A 20,057-nucleotide genomic window follows, 5' to 3' on the forward strand; every position below is an offset into this window, starting at 1 on the left:
AAAAATGGTCTACAATGATTGATGCTACTGTAAAAGGAGATTTCTTGTTTTACTTTCTATAGGTAACGTGGATTTATGTGGGTGAATTTATGCTTGAAAAGTAGGTATGATGATAAGGAAAAGAGGTATAGATCAGATAAAACACAAATATTAATTAAATCAAAGGAAATTAGAAATCATCAAAAGTTTTCATTTCTGTGATGATAAATCTAGGATAGCTTTTTTAAAAAGATTTTATTTATTCATTTAAAAGAGAGAGAGCAGAAGTGGAGGGAGGGGCAGAGGGAGAGAGAATCCCAAGCAGACTCCCCACTGGGCAGGGAGCCCTACCCAGGCTTGATCCCAGGACTCCGAGATCATGTTGCCGAAGGGAGATGCCCAACTGACTGAGCCACCCAGATGCCCCTAGGATGACTTTTAGTACTTGCCTTGTGTTCTAAATTTAATCAGTATCATTATACATAATAAACCATCTATCTTCATAATTCAGGGATGATTTATGGAGCAGATTTCATTATCTTCATTTTATAGGTAATCATAGTAAAGGCCAGGAAAATTGATAATTTGTCCAAGAAATGTAGTTCATAAGTACTGGATTTAGGACTGTACCCTGGGTCTTTTCTGTGGGATTGAATTTGTCTTTTTGAGGAGATAGTATGGAATTCTAATCACATAAATATCATGGAAACATTGTCTTTACACTTAGATTGAACTGAACTTGATATTAAATTGACAGATTTGATTATATATCCCATATTATACTATGCTAGCATGTGTCATGAATATATGTTAAGAATTTCCTTGGGGTGGCGGGGTGGCTCAGTCGCTTAAGCATCACTCTTGATTCTGGCTCAGGTCATGATCTCAGGGTCGTGAGATCGAGCCCCACATCAGGCTCTGCACTCAGTTTAAGATTCTCTCTCACCCTCTGCCTCTGCCCCTTCCTGCCACTCGAGCTCACATGATCTCTCTTTCTTAAAAAAAAGAAAAAAAAAAAGAAAGAAAAAAGAATTTCCTTGAAGGAAATGGAGAATAAAGAAACAAATTGTGAGTGACCAAGATTTTGTCATCATAAAAATGAGTATTTTTGTTTAAAAGGAGTTATTCATAGTTGATTTTATTATTTTTGCTATAGGAATCCTTTAATACTTTGTTGGTATGGTTAATACGAGAACATATGCGTAAGAGGAACCTAAAACTATTATTTCAAAGATTTCTTCCCTCAGTTGTATAAGTTTATATGCTAGACATCCAACCTAAGATATTATAAAGGATACTTGTTAAATATAAATGGAAAAATTATCTGGTCCTTTATTCCTCTAGAACAAATGCTTTCCTAGTGACCATTGCTACTTGCGGTCCACCATAAACATCCCACCATGTTGTACTTGTGTGTCTGTCTGACTCTAAATCTCTGTCCTTATCTGGACCTATAATCCTATGTCTAATCTATACCTGTACCTGTACTTTTATATACTTACACATTTATTTTGAATATTTATCCCCTTCTTTCATTTCTAAATGTATTCTTTGTATCCATTCTCTGTATTTTCTTTTGAAACTTTGAAGTGAAATTTGCATATTAAGATTATATTTTGATTCAAGAGTTTGGTGTCTCTAAACCTAGAAGAAAATATTTTTCCTCAGCTGTTTACTGATATCTCTCCTTCCCTTTCTCCCTCCCTCCCTCTCTGCCTTCCTTTCTCCCTTCCCTTCCTCTCCCTCTCTCCCCCTCTCCCTCTCTCCCACTCTCCCTCCCTCCCTTCCTTTCCTTCCTTCTCCTTCCCCCTCTCCCTCTGTCTCTGTGCCTCTCAGGCGTTCAGATGATCTTTCACACCTTCCACCTTGAGAGCTCCCATGACTATTTACTGATCACAGAGGATGGGAGTTTCACGGAGCCCGTGGCCAGACTCACAGGGTCCGTCCTGCCTCACACTATCAAGGCAGGGTTGTTTGGAAACTTCACTGCCCAGCTTCGGTTCATATCAGACTTTTCCATTTCCTACGAGGGCTTCAACATCACGTTTTCAGGTACGTTGTTCTCTTCCGAGGTTTCTCTTCGCAGGTGATAATAGTAACTTTTGTGTGAGCGTATGTGTGTGTGTACGTGCATGTGCCTGATTACAGGTAAGTGTCCGAGCACTGATAAGCATTAGCTGGTGGGCAGAGGAGGCTGAACCTTCTGGAAGGAATACGGGAGGACATCTACCCTGCCTCCATGAAATGACTCTGAAAATTCTCATCCCTGGAAGATTGTTCATATCACTAAGTTCTCCTGAAAAGCCCTTCTCACTCACTTCTCCTCATCAATTCTATCAAAATCTCTGAGCAAACTGTCCTTATTGGGAGAGTCTCAGGGAAAGCTGTCATCTGATTATTTCGGTTCCTGCCCTCTAGCAGATGCCAATACTTGTCTTGAGAGCCACCTCTAGGGTGAAAAAGCAAAAGAAGGGTGAACACACACAGCTGAGAATGAGCTTGTCATTTACATTAATGCAATCCTGCACCAAGACAAAGCCACCCTCCAGAATTACGTAACATTTTAAATTATGCTACATACATAATATTTGTTCAGGGTTTCTGTTGTTTCAAACATTATCCATCCAGGTTAGATTGCTTAGTATGAATGGTGCCCTGAATGGTATCACTGTGTTTTTATAGACAAGGAGAAATTGCACATATGTAAAAACTAGTCAGCCATGCATGAGGTAAATTTAATCACATAAACCATGATCAGTGACCAGATGATGGTCAGGTCCCTGCAGGGACACACATATAGTCCGGCCATCAGAAAGGGGGCTCCTGCTCTGTGATTCTGATGGGTGTCAATAGTTACATTAATTTGCATTTCTGTGTAGGATGCTTTGAAAAGAAGAGTGTTTTCCTGCTTCTCTCCTTATAGCCCAGAGCTAATGCTGTTTTTGTAAGGTAGTTCGGGAGTCCCATAATCACCAGTGATTTCTTCTACGTTGAAACTACATCAATACCTTAATAACCTCCGATGCCACTTACGAGATTCTTTGTCACAATATAGGAGAATTAATCTTATCTCCTGTTGTAACGCTGAGACGCTTAGGCAAAGAGTTTCTGTGCCTTCCACTCTTCCGTCAGCGGCAGGTGCATTCCTGTGACTTATACTTAGTTGGAAGTTAATAATCACTTACTCAATATCGCCTGATCGTTAGCAACATAGGCATTGAAATGCGTCTTAAAGAAAAAGACTTCTTAGGGATTTTGAGATGCTCCGAACTATTTTATACTCCCTATAATTACGACCAATTGCCATTTATCTTTATCTGACTTTGTTGATTTTTCCTGGCATTTTGCTGCATTGGTGGTGCTCTTGGGATGAGCTCAGATGACTTGATTTCTTGGAAATTTGCCGTAATCAGGGGTAATCATGAAATTGCCTGCTCTGTGTAACAAAGACTTAAATCTTCCTAACACTAATGCCTTATTCTTCTACACATTCTTTCCCGGCGAATCTCAATTAGGGCCACCATTAGAATGTCACTCCCTCTCACTTTCATCAAGACCCAAACTGAAGTTAAACAGAACACTTAAAAGTTAAAAAGAAAGGAAGTGGTCATGGTGCAAGTCTGTGAGTCTCTTCCCTAGATATTTCTCAGGAGTCTGTGCTGTTCCCAACATCTGTTTAATTCTATCGCTCTCAGCACAGAGCTGGCAATAAGACTTTGGATTACCGAAGGTCAGACTAGAACTCTAGAGCTGACTTCTTCCACAAACTCCCTACACAAACAAGCAAGCAGACAACAACGGGCAAGACAAAACACACTTCTCTGGGTCTTTGCAGCTTGGTTAAGCATCCAACTCTTGATTTCAGCTCAGGTTTTGATCTCAGGGTCCTGAGTTTAAGGCCCTTGCTGGGCTCCACGCCCAGCGTAAAGTCTACTTACGAATAAATAAATAAATAATGTTAAAAAAAAAAGTAATGTGGTGACAGTGTTTGCGCGTGTGGAACAATTCGTGTGCACACACCCAATGGAAAATGATTTGTAAAGCTTGCCGAAGAATCACTTATCTAGTGTCACAGACAAGCTCAGTCTTTAAAAAGAGAAAGACACACCTGGGATTGCAAAGCCAGAGCTAATGTAAGCTTGTTCTTTAGATGTGCTAAAGGGTAATTTCATTTCGAAGGATTTTGCCTTGAAACTTGGCTGCCAACAATTGCCCGTGGCATTAATACAATGAAGTTTATTTTTTAAGTGTCCAAATAAGTAGCAACTTTATTATGCAAATGAAGCATTTTCCCTTCTGGGGATGTTTCAGATGTTTGCATTAATTCAATAGGCTTTTAGATCTGTTTTTTCTCCTGGTGGTCTGGTTTACTTCTGTCTTTTTTGGAAGGTTTTATCAGAATGTCATTTCCCTCCCGATGTATGTCACAGATGCTAATGGGACAGTGTGGGAAGGAGCTCCAGAGTCCCAGCTGGCTGCACACAGCTGCTCAGTGTCCTGCTTTATCCCGAGGATCAGTTACTGATGCCTAATTGTGTACACTTGATTCTCCAAGTGCTCTTTACCTTTACCTTTAGCAGTGAAATAATTCCATACTGTTAAAGTCACAGTTATGAAGTGGGTCATCTTATTTTAATATTACACCTCTATTTAAAAGAAAAAATATATATATATATAATGCATGCCATTCATCATGAGACAGCTTATAGTACAAAGAAAATCAATCCACAAAACAGTTATGGAGGAGTTTGAAAAAAATATATAACGGCCATTTTTTATTCTTGCTAAATACTTTTTGAGTATTTACCCGATTTCCCACAAATGTACTCTGTCTCTTCATGTCTCAGAATATGACTTGGAGCCTTGTGATGATCCCGGTGTCCCTGCCTTCAGCCGAAGAATTGGTTTTCACTTCAGAGTTGGGGACTCTCTGACGTTTTCCTGCTTCCCAGGGTACCGCTTAGAAGGTGCAAGCCAGCTTACGTGCCTGGGTGGGGGCCGTCGTGTGTGGAGTGCACGTCTGCCAAGGTGTGTGGGTAGGTGGTCACACGCTTTCATTTCATTCATCCAGTGGGAATACGGCTTGGTACAGTCAGGACGCAGGGCCGAGTTTGGCAAGGAAGGAGGGCGGGGGGTCCGGGTGCTGGACAGCGGCGGGCACCCTGCTACCCTGAGGACGTGAGCCCGCTGGGCTGTACCTACCTTCTGTATGAAGTCCATCCCTTCCAGCGCTCCGATCTCACAGCTGAAGAAGGGTGATTCTATAGAGCACGTGCCCAGCATATTTATGAAGGAAAATATTTACATATAACCAAAAATAATCTGGAACCAAAGAAAAGATAAAAGCTGGAAGAAGCCAGGCTGTATTAACACAACTGTTGACAATTCTATTGCTTAAAAGCAGTGAGTATCTCCTGGTATGATAATGGTGACAATTTAAAATACTAGTTCTGTGGTTACTTTTCCGTTCAGCTCTCTGATTGGATGATTGTGGCATACTCCTGCAAAGTGGGCATTGTAGAGATTTCAACGCTGAGTTAGCTCTTTCCGTGTGTTCTTGAAGAATTCAAGAGGTCGTTCCAGAAATAGGAATCTTTAGTGGGTACTTTGCAACAAGGTGCTGTGCTAGCACAGTGGGTTTAGGATGCCGGCTCAGTTTCATTTGCTGCTAATCTGGGAATGAGCTACCATAAGGTAAGGAGCCGAGCAGAGTTGTGTGGGCAGGCAGGCAGAGCTAAATATGGGATTCCACCTGCACGTGTGAGGTCTGGTTATCACCCCAGAGATCATGTCTGGCACCTGCCACTTGGCCATGTTGCTGCATGGGAAGGGTTGACAGTCGGTTCTTTCAAGTTACAGAAAACTGCCTAATGTCATCCGGAGATTAATCGCAGCCCACTTTGGCTGTAAGCCTTCTGAGTCACGGGGAGTCCGTGACTCCCACCCTAGTCCTACCAGCTGATGCAATAGAGGCAGGTGGCAGCGTTGTGCAAACAAGGTATCATAACCCATACAATTACTGAATTAACTTAGGGAAACCCATTTTTCCCCCCATGGAAAAGAATCTCTTCAATGATCAGCATGGTTTAGCGATATTATTGATTCAGCTAGTAATACCATCTTTTTGTGTTTTAATGATAATCCCACAGTCAGGACTTCATTTAAAAAAATTACACAAGTAAACATGAATCAAATCATCTTTCTCTCTCACCAGGGCACATGTCTGTCCATGTCTATCATCTTGCTTTCTCCTAAAATAGTGGTTCTCACTTTTTTGGGGTTATGATTTTTATTTGCGATCCGGATATCATTTTTATACACTGTCTCAAGAAAAAGAGATACAGTATTTTGTACCGAATCCTAGGAATTCCTGGAGTTGCCTGGAATCCACATTCCCCAAAATGACAATTACCGAACAGGGCAGTTTAAGATTTGGAAGAAACTCCTGATCCAGTGAAATCAAAGCTTTGTTCCACACATGTAATATTAAGTAGTCTCTTGATTATTATATTTCATTCCCTGTTAGTCTCTTTTATATAGATTCATTATCTTTACACTGTTCCTCTTGTTACTGGAGTTTTTACATTGTTGCCCAAAATATAGAATAAGAATAAACAGTTAATATCCATTGAGCCCTAATTCTAGACTCTGCACTGCTCTGAGCTCTTTACACATATTGATTCATTTAATTCACTGGAATTAATGAGGTAAGCACTGTTGCTGTCACTTCCATTGTACAGATGAGGACACTAAGAGGCAAAGGGTCCAGGACCTTTGCCCGCCTCAGGCTGTTCCAGATCTGAGCACAGGGTACCTGAAAGCAGGCTTCTCCCCACTGCCCTGCACTGGGACCACACATGGGGGCCTGGCTGTATCCTTCCCATATTTAGCTTCTTGTATTTTTCCTGGCTTTCCTGAATTTCCTTCCAGCTCATCTGGCTGCAACATCCCTTGAAATACGCATGTTACTCATGGCAGCAATCCCCTAGCTGACCCACAGGGCATCTGGGACTGGTTCGTATTTCTTCTTTCCTCTCAGCCTCCATGTCTGATTAGTTGCTGGTTTTGAGGAGTCTGTGTCCCACCTGGTTCTCGAATCGGGCTCCCCTGCCCACTCCATCTGCCCCAGCCATGGGAACCTTCTCCCAGGCTCTAGGACGGAGCTCCCAAGAGAGCCATCCAAATCCAAGCCCCCTCGACGTCCCCCCTTAGGAGAACCTACCAATTAGCCCCCCATAATATTCAGAGCAGGCAGCACTGAGACTCCGGTGGCTACACAAGGCTCATTACTCATCAGGCAGACTCCCCAGATCCCTGCAGGACATACTCTGGTCCTGAAGCACGAGCTCCGGGAACGCGTGCAGGCTCATGGTCACCATGGTTCTCTTTCCCCCCTCACCCACCAATGCACATCCTGCGGTCCTGTCAGGCTGACTCTTCCTCATTTTCTGAACTCATCTCACTCGTGAGCTAGAGTTTCTACCTTGTCACCTACTGGCAGAAGGGAGAGCCTGCCTCCCTACTATCAGCTGGACTCCATTAAAGTTCCCCCATGTTGCTGTCTCCTGTTAGGATGACCTTTCTTTACAGTGGGGACTACTTGATCCCCAATACCCTGTTCTGTGCCTTATTCCATAGATGTTTGTCAAACAAATAAAGATTAATTCCCACCGAAGCTTCTCTCTTGATCTCAACAATTTGATTCTATGCGTGTGTTGCTTCTTTTAAAATCACAGAAATAAGAGTGATCGATCCATAGCCAAAAGTTGGAAATCCATTCCAGAGATCACAAGTGACATTGGAAGAATGTCAACTGAATTACAAGCATGTGATTTTGTTTTTTTCCCTAATAAGCATCTCATCTGAAATAGAATTTCTAGTGAACACCTAAATTAAGAACTATTTTTCTCTTCATCAGTTCACTCAAAAATTAAAGAGAAATGATCTTTTTGTTTGCATTTATTCATTTTAGGGCTATTTCCACCTAATTATTTATTTAGGATACTGGGAATAACATCATTATGCCTTCCATGATGCATAACGAAATTTGCAAGCCCTTTCTTGTGCTGCCTTTTGCATTACATTATATGCATATCATTCAATATATGTCAATTTTTACAAGTTAAAGAAAAAGGTGCCTAACTGGTTTAAGTAAAAATGAAGGTTTATTGGCCATATGGCTAAATAGTCGTAAATTGGGACAGCTTCAGGTGAGGTTTGATCATGGACTTGACTTTGCAACCAAGGACCTGATGCCTTGTCCTTTCTTTTCTTTTTTTTTTTTTTTTTTTTTTTGACAGAGACAGCCAGTGAGAGAGGGAACACAAGCAGGGGGAGTGGGAGAGGAAGAAGCAGGCTTCCAGTGGAGGAGCCTGATGTGGGGCTCGATCCCATAACGCAGGGATCATGCCCTGAGCCAAAGGCAGACGCTTAACGACTGCGCCACCCAGGCGCCCCCCCTTGTCCTTTCTTTTATCTCTCCTGTTATCTCTCTACCTGGGTGCTGACTTTATCCTCAGGCTCCACATGCCCCTGGGGGAGCATTGGGCAGCTCCCGGCTCCCCCCAGGGGGCTTCATCAGACCAGGCTCTGTATCAGCACATAGTGCTGCAATGCCAACATCATGTGGCCCAGTGAAACAGCTGTCCCAGGATGGCTTCGTTGTAATCCCTGGATTACCTCTGATTGGCCCAAATAGAGTCACATGCCTGTTCCTGACCATCACTAACCAGAACAATTCTGGTTGTCTTAGGATACTAAGGGGCAGATCTGTGTAGGTGTTGAATACTGAGAATGAGCACATATTTTATGATATTTGTGATATCTTTTTGGAAAAAAAACAGGCAGATGAGAGCAGGCATGATTCAAATCAGTATCCACTAGAATTCCCTAATCTAATATTGCATCTATGAACACACATTTTTGAACACAAAATATTCTCAGGTGGAGTATGATAAGCCTCTATTTCTACGTCAGATCAATTACCAAATAATATCTGCTGAGAGAATTAAAAAAAAAAATCAATGAAAGCAAGAATTATCCTGTCGTTGAACATCTGCATTAATTCTATTTGTTGGACAAAGTACAGTGTCCTTGGATGGAATAAAATGGGGGAAAAAAGTTAACAATATTAGCCTCAGTTGTATGATGGATTATAAATATTTCAAAGCGGCATAGTAGAACAAAATAACTTGCCTGTATTTTCATAAACTAAATTTAACTTTAAGTCTTTTAACCAATTCTATCTAAACATTACTTTCCTATGCCAACAGGTTTATTGTTTCCATGTATTTCTTTAATTCTTAGTTTAAAACTTTGAAACAAAATTAAAAACTGAAGCTAATCTCTGTTGAGTCTTAAAAGTTAACTCAATAATAGCATTAAATTAAGGAAATGAAGGTTCATAGGATAATAAATAGATTAAAAATAGGATCAGCATTTTATGCAATTTTATATATTCTTTATAACAATAAGATTGCACATATTAAATAATATAGACTATATATATATATACACACATATAAAATAGAGTTCATATGTTTACAGACTCTATAATCAATAACACTTCGTATACATAGTCATAGATAGATAGATAGATAGATAGATAGATAGATAGATATAGATGCCATTTACTGATTTGTTTTTATTTTAGGAACCAAAAATTCTTGGTTCAAAGTAGAAAGGAAGTAGGTTTTCTGTCTCCCTTTCATAGTCAAGCTACTTTCAAGGTCTGTGCTCTTCAAATAATGCTCTCAAAGCATATGTGTGTATGTTAATTGATGTAAAATAATCAATTTACAATTTCAAAATGTTCTCAAAGAATCCACTGCAATTTCCACAAAACTTGAATAACCACCACCAAACACCTTCACATCCAGCCACTTTGCTAAGAAAGTTCCTTGTGTCTTGAGAGACACTGTACATCCTCACTATTACTTAGGGGGACAAGCTCTTGGGCAAGGGAACTTGAATCCAGCTTATTATGTGCATACAGAGCCCACAGTCAGTGCTGTGGGCACTGGCCACCGTCCAGCCCCCAGAACATGTGTGTTGTTCAAGCCCCTGGTTTGGGGTGTTTGGTTATGGTAGCCTGAACTGAATAAGGTTGGCCTCACAAGTAGATACTTCTCACAGAAGAATTTATGGAAAATCAATTGACTCCTTTCTATTATGTTAATTTAATTTTAATTAGTTCATTTCCATTACAAAATTCTAAATGACAATCCGATTTTAATTACATTTTCAGTAGATTCTTTATAAAAAGGACAAATGATTCATCTTAAGGAAAATTATATCCATTCATCTTAAAGTAATTTTAAAGGGATTATTGAAAGAACTTAAAATTGATACATTTAATTGCTCCCGTAATGGAGATTAACAATAGATATTTTCAATCAAGTTCAAAGAATTTTTGAAATTCTGATGACTTAAGTTTTGTAATTTTCTGAGCACTGGTTTTTACTATTAGTGTCTTATTTTCTTTAATTATTTCCCATGAGATAGCATCTCAGGGTTTAGTGGGCACAGAGCCAACACATTTCATTTGTTCTGCCACTACTTTGAATTTCCAGGGTGTTGGTCTGGACTAGGGATTCCAGAATTTGCTTTACAAGTCCACGTTCACAAGATTGCACCGTTTCTGTTTTCTTTTAGAGTCTTTAAGATTCATTGCTTTCCTTTATGCTTTCTCCTCTTCTCCAAGCACCCTTTGTCAGGACACTGGCATGCTCAACTTTTAGGGACCTCACACCATGGTTCAGTGAAGCCCATGCATTCCCCAGATCTGACCAAGTCTGTCTGCGGCCAGATTTCCTATAGTTCCCTCAGATGACCCCCTACCTCAGTCAGGGCTATGAGCTCCGTAAATAGCCTGTCTCACACCCAGACTGTTCACGTGTCCCAGCGCTGGGTCCCTACCCACGTCTCTCACCGGACCTTGGGAGTTGCCAGCCCTGCTACAGCACCAAGTTGAGTATGAACTGAGGCTCTCAAGGTAAAATGGCGACTCATGTTCCACCTTTAAGATGTCATATTTTCTTATTGGTCTTGACATAAAATCAGAAAACAAGAACAACAACCACACATGTTCACTGCAATAGTGTCAACCCAAACACACGTAACTGTTCAAACTTGAGGAAAGATGTAAAAGTCATGATTTGAAGAGGGAAAAAATGTAATTACATGATAATCTGCTTCAAAGTCTTTGAAGAATATAAAGACATACAAATATATATAAAATAGTAATAAAGCATAGTATGTAAATATGTAAAACAAAACACTATCCTGAAATAGATTTTTAAAAAATTAAGATACCAAGTTTGTATATTTTACTAGCAATTTCATACCCTCAGAAAAAAAATTCACACAAAAGGCCGTCTTTAGGGGTAATACCAAACTAGTCTAGAAAAATGAAAGTCTGTCCCTGCACATGTAAATGTATTGGCATGTAGATTTAGATTCAGTTACAGATGTAGATACAATAAATGAATTATTGTTGAATGTTTACTTAGAAATTTTATTTGTGTCTCAGGATGAGAAACAGTTGCTCTGATACTAGGGAGGTTTTATTTTTCAGGGGTAAGGATGAAGTGAAATGCAGGACTGAGGTGGTCGGTTGCTTCTGTGCCATCTTTCAACAAACTCGCTTATCTACAGAGGGTTACCAGTTACAACTGGGCAAGTAATCCCTCACATCTCTTATTCCGACAGAGTGCACTGAATTAGCACCACTTACATATCTGCCTTATAGCAAAATCCCAGCATCCAAATCCTAGTGAAAGGATATGTAAGAGGAGCTCCTCGGTGGCTCAGTGGGTTAATTGTCCAACTCTTCATTTTGGCTCAGGTCTTGATCTCAGGGTCCTGAGTTCAAGCCTCGTACTGGGCTCTGCACTGGGGCATGAAGCTTACTTAAAAAAAAAAAAAAAGATACAGATGTAAAATTACATCTTTAGTTTTAATTTTTTTTTTCTTCTTATGTATCCAAATGCCAAAATCTTCTTTCTAATCCTCCCTTTTTGTTGTATTATGTGAAATAAGTTTATGGTGAACGTCTTAAATGCTAATGCGAAAACAAATATCATCTCCAGTTAATTGATGACCTGTTCCAAATTTATGAATTATTAACCATGAAGTGTTTTCATCATTAGTTAGGATAAGAAAAGGACGTGCTTCCATTCCTAAGTACGGAGAGTTTATATCAAATCGATAATTGATCTGTACTAGTTGTGTGATCTTGGGGGAAGCCCTTGGTTTTCAAACTATTCTGTTTCAGTTTCCTCACCTGTAAAATGTGATTTATGAACTTGTTAAACAAGGTTACCATGAGGATTGCATGAGTCCCTGTATGCGAAGAACTTTAAAAAGTGTGTGACACACACTACAATGATTAGAATTCATACATCGGTCTTGTCTTGATAGATTGTCACCTTTGAAAAATGATACTTCTAGTCCAGTCTGGATGATTCTCTGTGTGGCAAATCTGTGGAGGGGAAGACAAGAGTAGAAACATAGTGATGTGAAGACCAAAGAAAGGAATCCCAACCACAGTGAGAATAAGAGAACAAACCCCAGTCTGCACAAATGCAGAGCCCCAGATAGAGCCGGTAGACAGAGATGGCAGGACAGTCCTGCCTTTGGAAAGGAGAAGCACTTCCTTCAGGGGTGGGTGACACCCAGCCAAGTCAATTCTCCTTGGCTTGGCTTTCCTCGTGGAATCCCCCCTGAAGACAAGCTACGACTTCCCTTAGGTATTTCCATAGTTACTGACAGTGGCTGAGCTCTCATTCCACACTTTGTGTTCAAGACTTACCACTGTGTTCAATTAATTACCCCTTCTGCGTTCCAACCCTCCCTCCATCTCCTGACCTCATTCAGTCAGGAAGGAAGACCACGGCCCCTCCTGATGACCAGATGGTGACCAGAGGGGGCCAGGACCCTCATTATCCCTTTCACCTCCAGCTCCCTCCAGGAAGTTTGACTCAGGACTGCCTGTATGTGGAGAACGTGCGATGCCCACAGTCAGCTAACGGGCTTGATAGATTGAAATGCACGCTAAATCCGAATACACAAACCGGTTATTACAGCCGTAAAGAATATTTCTTCGAATGTTTTCCTCGGACTAAAAATAATCTATTTGCCACTATATCAGTATTTTCCCATCTTCCACTGCAAGACATTTTTTCCCCAAACTTATAAAGTAATGGATAAAAGGACTTAAACTGATTTTTGAATGGTACATTTTATTGATCACTGTCCAATTCAATTTTAAATAAAAATTCCAGGTATGTGTGGCTAGGCTTTATATTCCAGTTATCAGAATTCAATTGAGTTTCTTTTTTTAACATTCCTTTTGAGTCTGATATCTTTAACAAATGTGACCTCCCCTCCCCGCCCCCACTATTCCATCCACAGAGTAACCAAAGGAGGATACTCTACTTTGCTGTTTTGATGTTCTTTCTATTTATTTTGGATTTTATGTCACAAAAAATCTTATTCCTTTAAGAAAGAAAAAAAAAGACAAAAATATGCAACAAGGCCCAAGTATTATTACTATTTCCCAAGGGGAATACTTTACTTAAAGTGCTTGTTGAATTTAATATAGAAAGCCACAGGTCTTCAGCTCAGTCAGTTAAGCGTCTGACTCTTGATATGGGCTCAGGTTTGATCTCAGGGTCCTGAGTTCAAACCCTGTGTTGCGCTCTGCCCTGGGCATGGAGCCTACTTTAAAAAAAAAAAAAAAAAAAAAAAAGCAGGACTGCCCACCATTCAAAGACCATCAAGGCATAGTCCTGAGATTAAATACCCACCCACACATCCAGCATGAGCGATACACCACGTGCCTTTCTCCCCTATTTTTATCTTTTCTTAAAAATATTTTTAAAAGATTATTATAATTAAAATATATGTAATTACATATAAATACAGTAATATAAATATGTCTATAGTTTTAAAAAATATTATGAAACCCCATTTCCATTTTGTTGGGTCACCGTTCTCCCCCACTGCCCAAAAAAGCCTGCCTTTAAGTCTTCAGTAAAGGAGAGATAAGGGATAGGTGAGCCCGAGTTCTTGTGTGTCTTCCTCCCTGATTTTCTCCCTACCCTTCTACGTGGGGACTTTATGAGATCCAAGTGCACAAATACGTAGGACCTGATCTTAAATCTCTAGCAATTTCCTTCTGGCAAGCAGGCTAGGGAATCATGGGTAGAGGTGTAGCTGATGGTACTAATTGCTAGAGGAGGATGGAGATATCAGAGAAAGTCACAATTATGAAAATGGGCACCCACACGATATCTGCCAAAATTGCAGAACACCACGTAAAGTGAACACTGTGAGCCCTCTCACTCTCCTCACCCCCACTACATATGTACTTTTCACTGAGTTTCACTTTCCAACTTGACCATTATTTTGTTGAATTTTTAAAAATCACTGCATTTGGCACACAGTGTGGCCAATAAATTATTTGGTGCCGAATCCCATGGCGCTCTCTTGTCTCTCTCTCTTTCTCTTTCTCTTTCTCTCTGTCTACACACACACACACGCACACACACACACACACACGGCATCTCTATTATTTTATGATCATTTTGTACTGATTAGATTTTAAAGCTTGAGTCTTTCAGCTAAACTGTTCACTTTCAAGGTGAGCTGGGAGGTTAAGTGACTTTCTCTGAGTTGACAGAAATTAGAGAGTTATATTTATTTTTATTTATTTATTTTTTACATTGATTAAGGTTGCTTTTATGCAAATTTGGATCTAGAAGTGAATGACCCTCTGCTTTCCTCCAGAGAAGGGGAGAGGAAGCTAACATGTACCTCCCCTGAACGCTCTTTTGTCCTGAGATGTAATGCAGACCAGCTCAGTGCTGTGACATGGGAGTGGGCTGAGGAGTGGTTGTCTCTTATCACTAGGTCCCCTTTCCATGTGTTCAGGATGATACCACAAAAATGCGAACGTAAGGAATTACTTCTGTACAACAGAGCCGCCACATGGGAATTGGTGGGAATATTTCACGAGGTAGAAATGAGTCATGGGGAGGGAGGGGATGACTGCCCTGTGACACAGCCAGTGAGCCTGGGTGGAGAGATTTTATTCTAGATCTCTCTGTGGGATAGCAGGCTGCTTCCATGGAGTAGGAGGTAGTCTGTGAAAAGAAACAAGAAATCTTGAAAATGGATGAGTGGAGGATATTTCCTGTTCAGTTGATAAACAGTAAAAAAAAAAAAAAAGTCATGAATCTATAAAAGCAATGTATTAATGACAGACATACATTGAGAGAGGAGAGGGCTGTCATGATTGTAGAGCTGTTATGTATTAAAATCAGTAATTCCACTTTTGAATTCTTTCTTTTTTAATGTCCTATTTATTTTAGCTGAATGTGGAGCAAGTGTCAAAGGAAATGAAGGAACGTTGCTGTCTCCAAACTTCCCATCAAATTATGATAATAACCACGAGTGTATCTATAAAATAGAAACGGAAGCTGGCAAGGGGATTCATCTGAGGGCACGAAGCTTCCAGCTGTTTGAAGGAGACATTCTGAAGGTAAGAAGAATCTTCTCGAACGTGACTCCATCTCTTCTTCTCAAGGAACAAATTAAATAACCATCCATCTGTACACATAGAGATGTATAACTATATTAACGTAGCTTTAGACATACACAACTTTTCCAGTTTATTTACCCAGTTGGTTTGTGAAGGTGTCCTGAGCGTCATCAGTGGAGGCCTTGGTTTATCTTATGTGTAAAACATATGGCGATACCTATCTTTGGAGGATGTTTTGAGGTTTAAATAGTACACTGTTGGTGTTTGTTTCTGGGATTGTGCCTAGCACACAGTTGTAATTATTAAAATTGGTGGGGCCCCCGAAGCAACACTTTCTAGAGTCACTCTCAATTTTCAAATGTGGTCATAACATCCCAGGCTAGATGGATTCTGATATGATGGTAGAACCAAATTCAGCCACTATCCCTAGACCACGAAGCAGGGCTTAGGGGGAGAAGCCACACCAGGACAAGAAAGAATCTTAGTGGAAGAGTCTAAGTTGTGCTCACAGGACTCAGGGTGTGCTTGGAGTGGGACCAGTAGCAAGAGTTTTGTGCATTCTATGGTACAAAGTACCAGAGCCTCAGGAAAATGCTCTGGGGAGCAGGACCCAGCACACCGCCCACATTGTAGATGGAGGCCGGGAAAAAAAGGAAGAAAAAGAGATTCTGGGTTCATTCAGGTTTTGACTTGATATATGAAATCCCAGCTCTAACTGGAAATGCCCCTTACTTCCTAAAACTTCTAGATAGTTCCCACCTCTCCTATCACTTCAAGAAAAGCAGGTCCTTCCAGGGTCTGGGGCCAGGGAGGGGGCATTTGTAGACCAACCACAGGCAAAGAGGGCCATCAGACTAATGCCAGACACTACCCAATCTATGTCCTTGCTCGGTCCAGGGAGGAGCACACGACTGGTCCAGGTCACACAGCTGATATGTGGCAGGAGAGAGACATAGCTCCTTTCTCATTCCTTTGTGAAGTTCTTAAGTTTTCCACTCATATTTACCTCTACATGGGCTCACATGCGGACATCTCTCAGAGTCGGGGACGTCCACACACTTTGAGCTCTGAGCATTAGGAAAAGATGCAAAGAGCCAGCCAAAAGGGAGACGTTAATAACCCCCTGTTTGTCATCCATTTGCACCATGGTTAAAGAGGGGTCCCTCCAGGACCCGACCTGACCTCTTTAGCTGTTAGGCACACTCAAGAGGTGCTTAAAGCCTGGAGTGCCCTACTCCTTCCTAAGCCCGGCTCGACCTTTTCAATGTCGTTGTTGAGAAGAGTAGCTTTGTTCTAGTTGTTCTTTTATTGTAATCGTCTTTCAAAAGCTCATGCTGACATCACGAAGCTCTGTAATTAAGAAGTGATTTTCAGGCAGGAAACTAGTACATTCTCACCGATCTAGAAAAAATTTAAACTTACGTTCTAAGTAACCATTTTCTGCGTTCTTTGATAACCTCAAATTTAGAAGTCAGTAAGTCTTCAGAGAAAACTTGTAGGTGACAATTAACTATCCTTGGTGCAGGTGAGTGACTTAGAGACACTGCATAAAATGTACACTGATAAATATTATTGCCATGGAAGGAAGTGAATAATGTTCGTTTGTGATTACTGAAGTTTCAAGTTGTTGATTATAACAAAAAGCAAAAACAAAAACCTGGCTTACCCCATTTAATTGCAGAGAAACTGCTAATCACTTGAAATGCCTAAATGTTTTGCAAGCATATATTTTATTGAATAAGCTAATAAATGTCTCAGTGTTAAAAACATTTCAAGTGGGATTATCTTATTTTTTAGCTTTAAATGGTGTTCACATTGTTCCTTCATACATAGTATGATCCAATAAGAAAGAGCAAAATTTTATAGACATATTTCCATGCACAAAAATGTGAATTCTTTTTGCTTCATATGTAAAAAAAAATCACGTGACAGAAATATAGCTTGAATGAAAATGTCATGAAAGGAATGTATAATGGAAAGGGAAGTCAGTTTGGGATATTCTGGGTATAGCTCCTGTCAAACTGGGAAAGACTCCCCAAGTACATCCAGCCGTGCAGCTCTGGCACTCGGCGTGATGTCTCTTCATCTGTGATCATCAGCTAACTGGGCTATTCCACCCGGAGCGTATGGCATTGATTAAATGCCAAACCCCGAGAAGCGTTCGTGATGTAAATAGTTACAGCCTTGTATTAACATAAGACTCAAGGAGCATTTTTCTAGTACCTAAGAGGAACACTTTGATTCCAGGAGCATATGGACCAGGGTATGTACGTGACAGGCAGTAGGCTGACCTCAAATGGCTTGTTCCTAAATTAATTGGAATTAAAAATCAAGTCTTCTGACTTCCAGTACTACCTGGGTTGACATGTGTGATCCATGCACAACTTGAATCCAGATTTTCAACCTGAGGGAGCTAAGAAAATGGTGGTCCATGTGATGGGTGCCTTCATCACCCTGACATTTCCACGGCCAAGCGCAGTGCTCATTGCCAGTGATGTTGACAAACACGACAGAATTTTTTAATGGTCATAGTTTGGAAGATGCTGGGAGCTGGCTGCTGTCCAGACGATCTTTTTAATCTGTGGGAAGCTCCCAGTCAAGGTCAATGCAGGTGACTCTGGACAAGGCTTCAGAAGTCTAAGGATTGAGCTTCCATGAGTATTTTATTTGTTTGAACGCTCCTCATCTCCATGGGTTTCTGTGGCTTACAGAGAGTGGTGTGGTATGTGGAGTGACACAAGACCTTTCTGGGAAGGTCTGGACATTCTCTTTTTGAGCCAGATTCCTCTGGGTTTAACACTTATTAAAGTTGGGGTGTCACAGACCTCACCCTGTCTGACGAATCCATATATTGAGCCAAGCGATGATTTTTCCAACGGTTGCCTGTTGCTGGAGGAATTGTAGGGCATTTGACTCCATTATTCTTGCACCTGCTTGTTTAATTGGAAATAAATAATGATTTATAAAATTGATTTTTCTAAATGTGTTCTCTTCTTTTAGGATTCCGTGTATATGTGTAAGTCTGTTGAGCAAGGAATATGGTTTATACATGTATTAGAAGGGAATTAAGAGAAGAAAAGTAAGAATTAATCCATGTGAGAAGGAAAGTAGTGGGGAAATAAACAGACATTGGAGGAGTATACTGAGGACTTTCATGCCCTTTATTAAGACTTTTTAATTAAGAAAAACTGGGTGTTTTACAATATAATACAGATTGATTCTGTCTTCCAAGAATCCTTTATCGGCACCAATGTGGTTCCTTGCTATGAACTATTACAGTAGTTCAAAGAAGCAAACGGATGAACCATTCCCACTATGCGTTCTATACTTGATAGTTTCCTAGGGGTGTCGGGGGACCTCAGCACTGAATCCTTCCTGAATACAAACACGGTCTATTCTGGCCATAGCAGAAAAGCACACACCCTCATGCCCTAAACTGTTGATACAGTCCCCACCGAGGAAATGTGAATGGCAGTCACCCACACCTGCTGTGGTCTACCTCAGTGAAATTTGGGGACACAGCTTTGAACGTCCGCTCTCCCTTACCCCTAACATTCCCACAAAAGCAAGCCTGTCTACCTGCCTTCCAAATATTTGTTATAAACATTCATGCTTTACAATCACCTACAAAGTCACCCAAAGTCACCTAAAGTCAAGCATAAAGTGTTTAGAGCAGGCAACACATGTCTCTGTCCTCTGATATTATTACACGATGGGATTCTTTTATTACAAGACTCAAGTCACCTCAGGCTCAAAGGCTGCAAAATGCGACAAGATTCCCACATCGTGTCTTGTCTTGTAATACATTCAGGTAGGAGAGAGCAGGGAGGGATGGGATGTCTGATTACTTGCATGATAGTTCAGAGACGACGTCATGCCTAAGACAGTACAGGTCCCTTCAGCCTTGGGAAGGGGATTCTGAGGGAAGGGGACAAAGGTAAATAATGGAACACAGAAATGCAAATAAATATTTATTTAATTTTAAGTAAGCACAGGAAGAATGCCCAAAGTGATGAGGGTAGAATGCACTGATGACAAAGGAACTCTTCTGTCTTTAATGAGGACAGTTAAGATAAAACTTAAACAACAACAACAACAACAAACTACTGTTTCACAATGTCATGCATTCAGCTCTTCCTTAACTGTCTCCCTTTTCCAAGTGCCGCATAAAATCACATCTATGAAGATTTGAACTTCTTGTTAGAACTGCTAACATACAAACAAAATTAAGTAATACAGGGACTCACACAGTGGCTTCTCCTTAGGTGTATGATGGAAGAGACAGTTCATCGCGTCCACTGGGGGCCTTCACCAGGAATGAGCTCATGGGGCTGGTCCTGAACAGCACTTCTAATCACCTGTGGCTTGAGTTCAACACCAACGGGTCTGACACGGACCAGGGCTTCCAGCTCACCTATACCAGTAAGTAGCACAGGACGTAGCATTGCGTTTTGTTTTCTTTTCTCAGGAAACATCTATTATTTCGCTGACTTCCCCCTCCCACCCCCGGTCTCTCTGGTCTCTCCGGTCTCTT

General features: G+C 40.8%; 1 protein-coding gene across 1 annotated transcript in view; it reads left to right on the forward strand.

Annotated features, from left to right (window-relative positions):
• CSMD1 (CUB and Sushi multiple domains 1) overlaps window positions 1–20,057 on the forward strand; it is a 1,583,970-nt gene that overhangs the window by 1,225,281 nt on the left and 338,632 nt on the right. The window contains exons 20-23 of the mRNA XM_048226225.2: window positions 1,816–2,031; window positions 4,827–5,015; window positions 15,354–15,523; window positions 19,789–19,945. Coding sequence (XP_048082182.1) covers window positions 1,816–2,031; window positions 4,827–5,015; window positions 15,354–15,523; window positions 19,789–19,945 — 732 coding nt within the window. The remainder of the gene's footprint in view (window positions 1–1,815; window positions 2,032–4,826; window positions 5,016–15,353; window positions 15,524–19,788; window positions 19,946–20,057) is intronic.

This window comes from Ursus arctos, unplaced genomic scaffold (assembly GCF_023065955.2).
Source record: "Ursus arctos isolate Adak ecotype North America unplaced genomic scaffold, UrsArc2.0 scaffold_27, whole genome shotgun sequence".
NCBI classification, from domain to species: Eukaryota; Metazoa; Chordata; class Mammalia; order Carnivora; family Ursidae; genus Ursus; species Ursus arctos.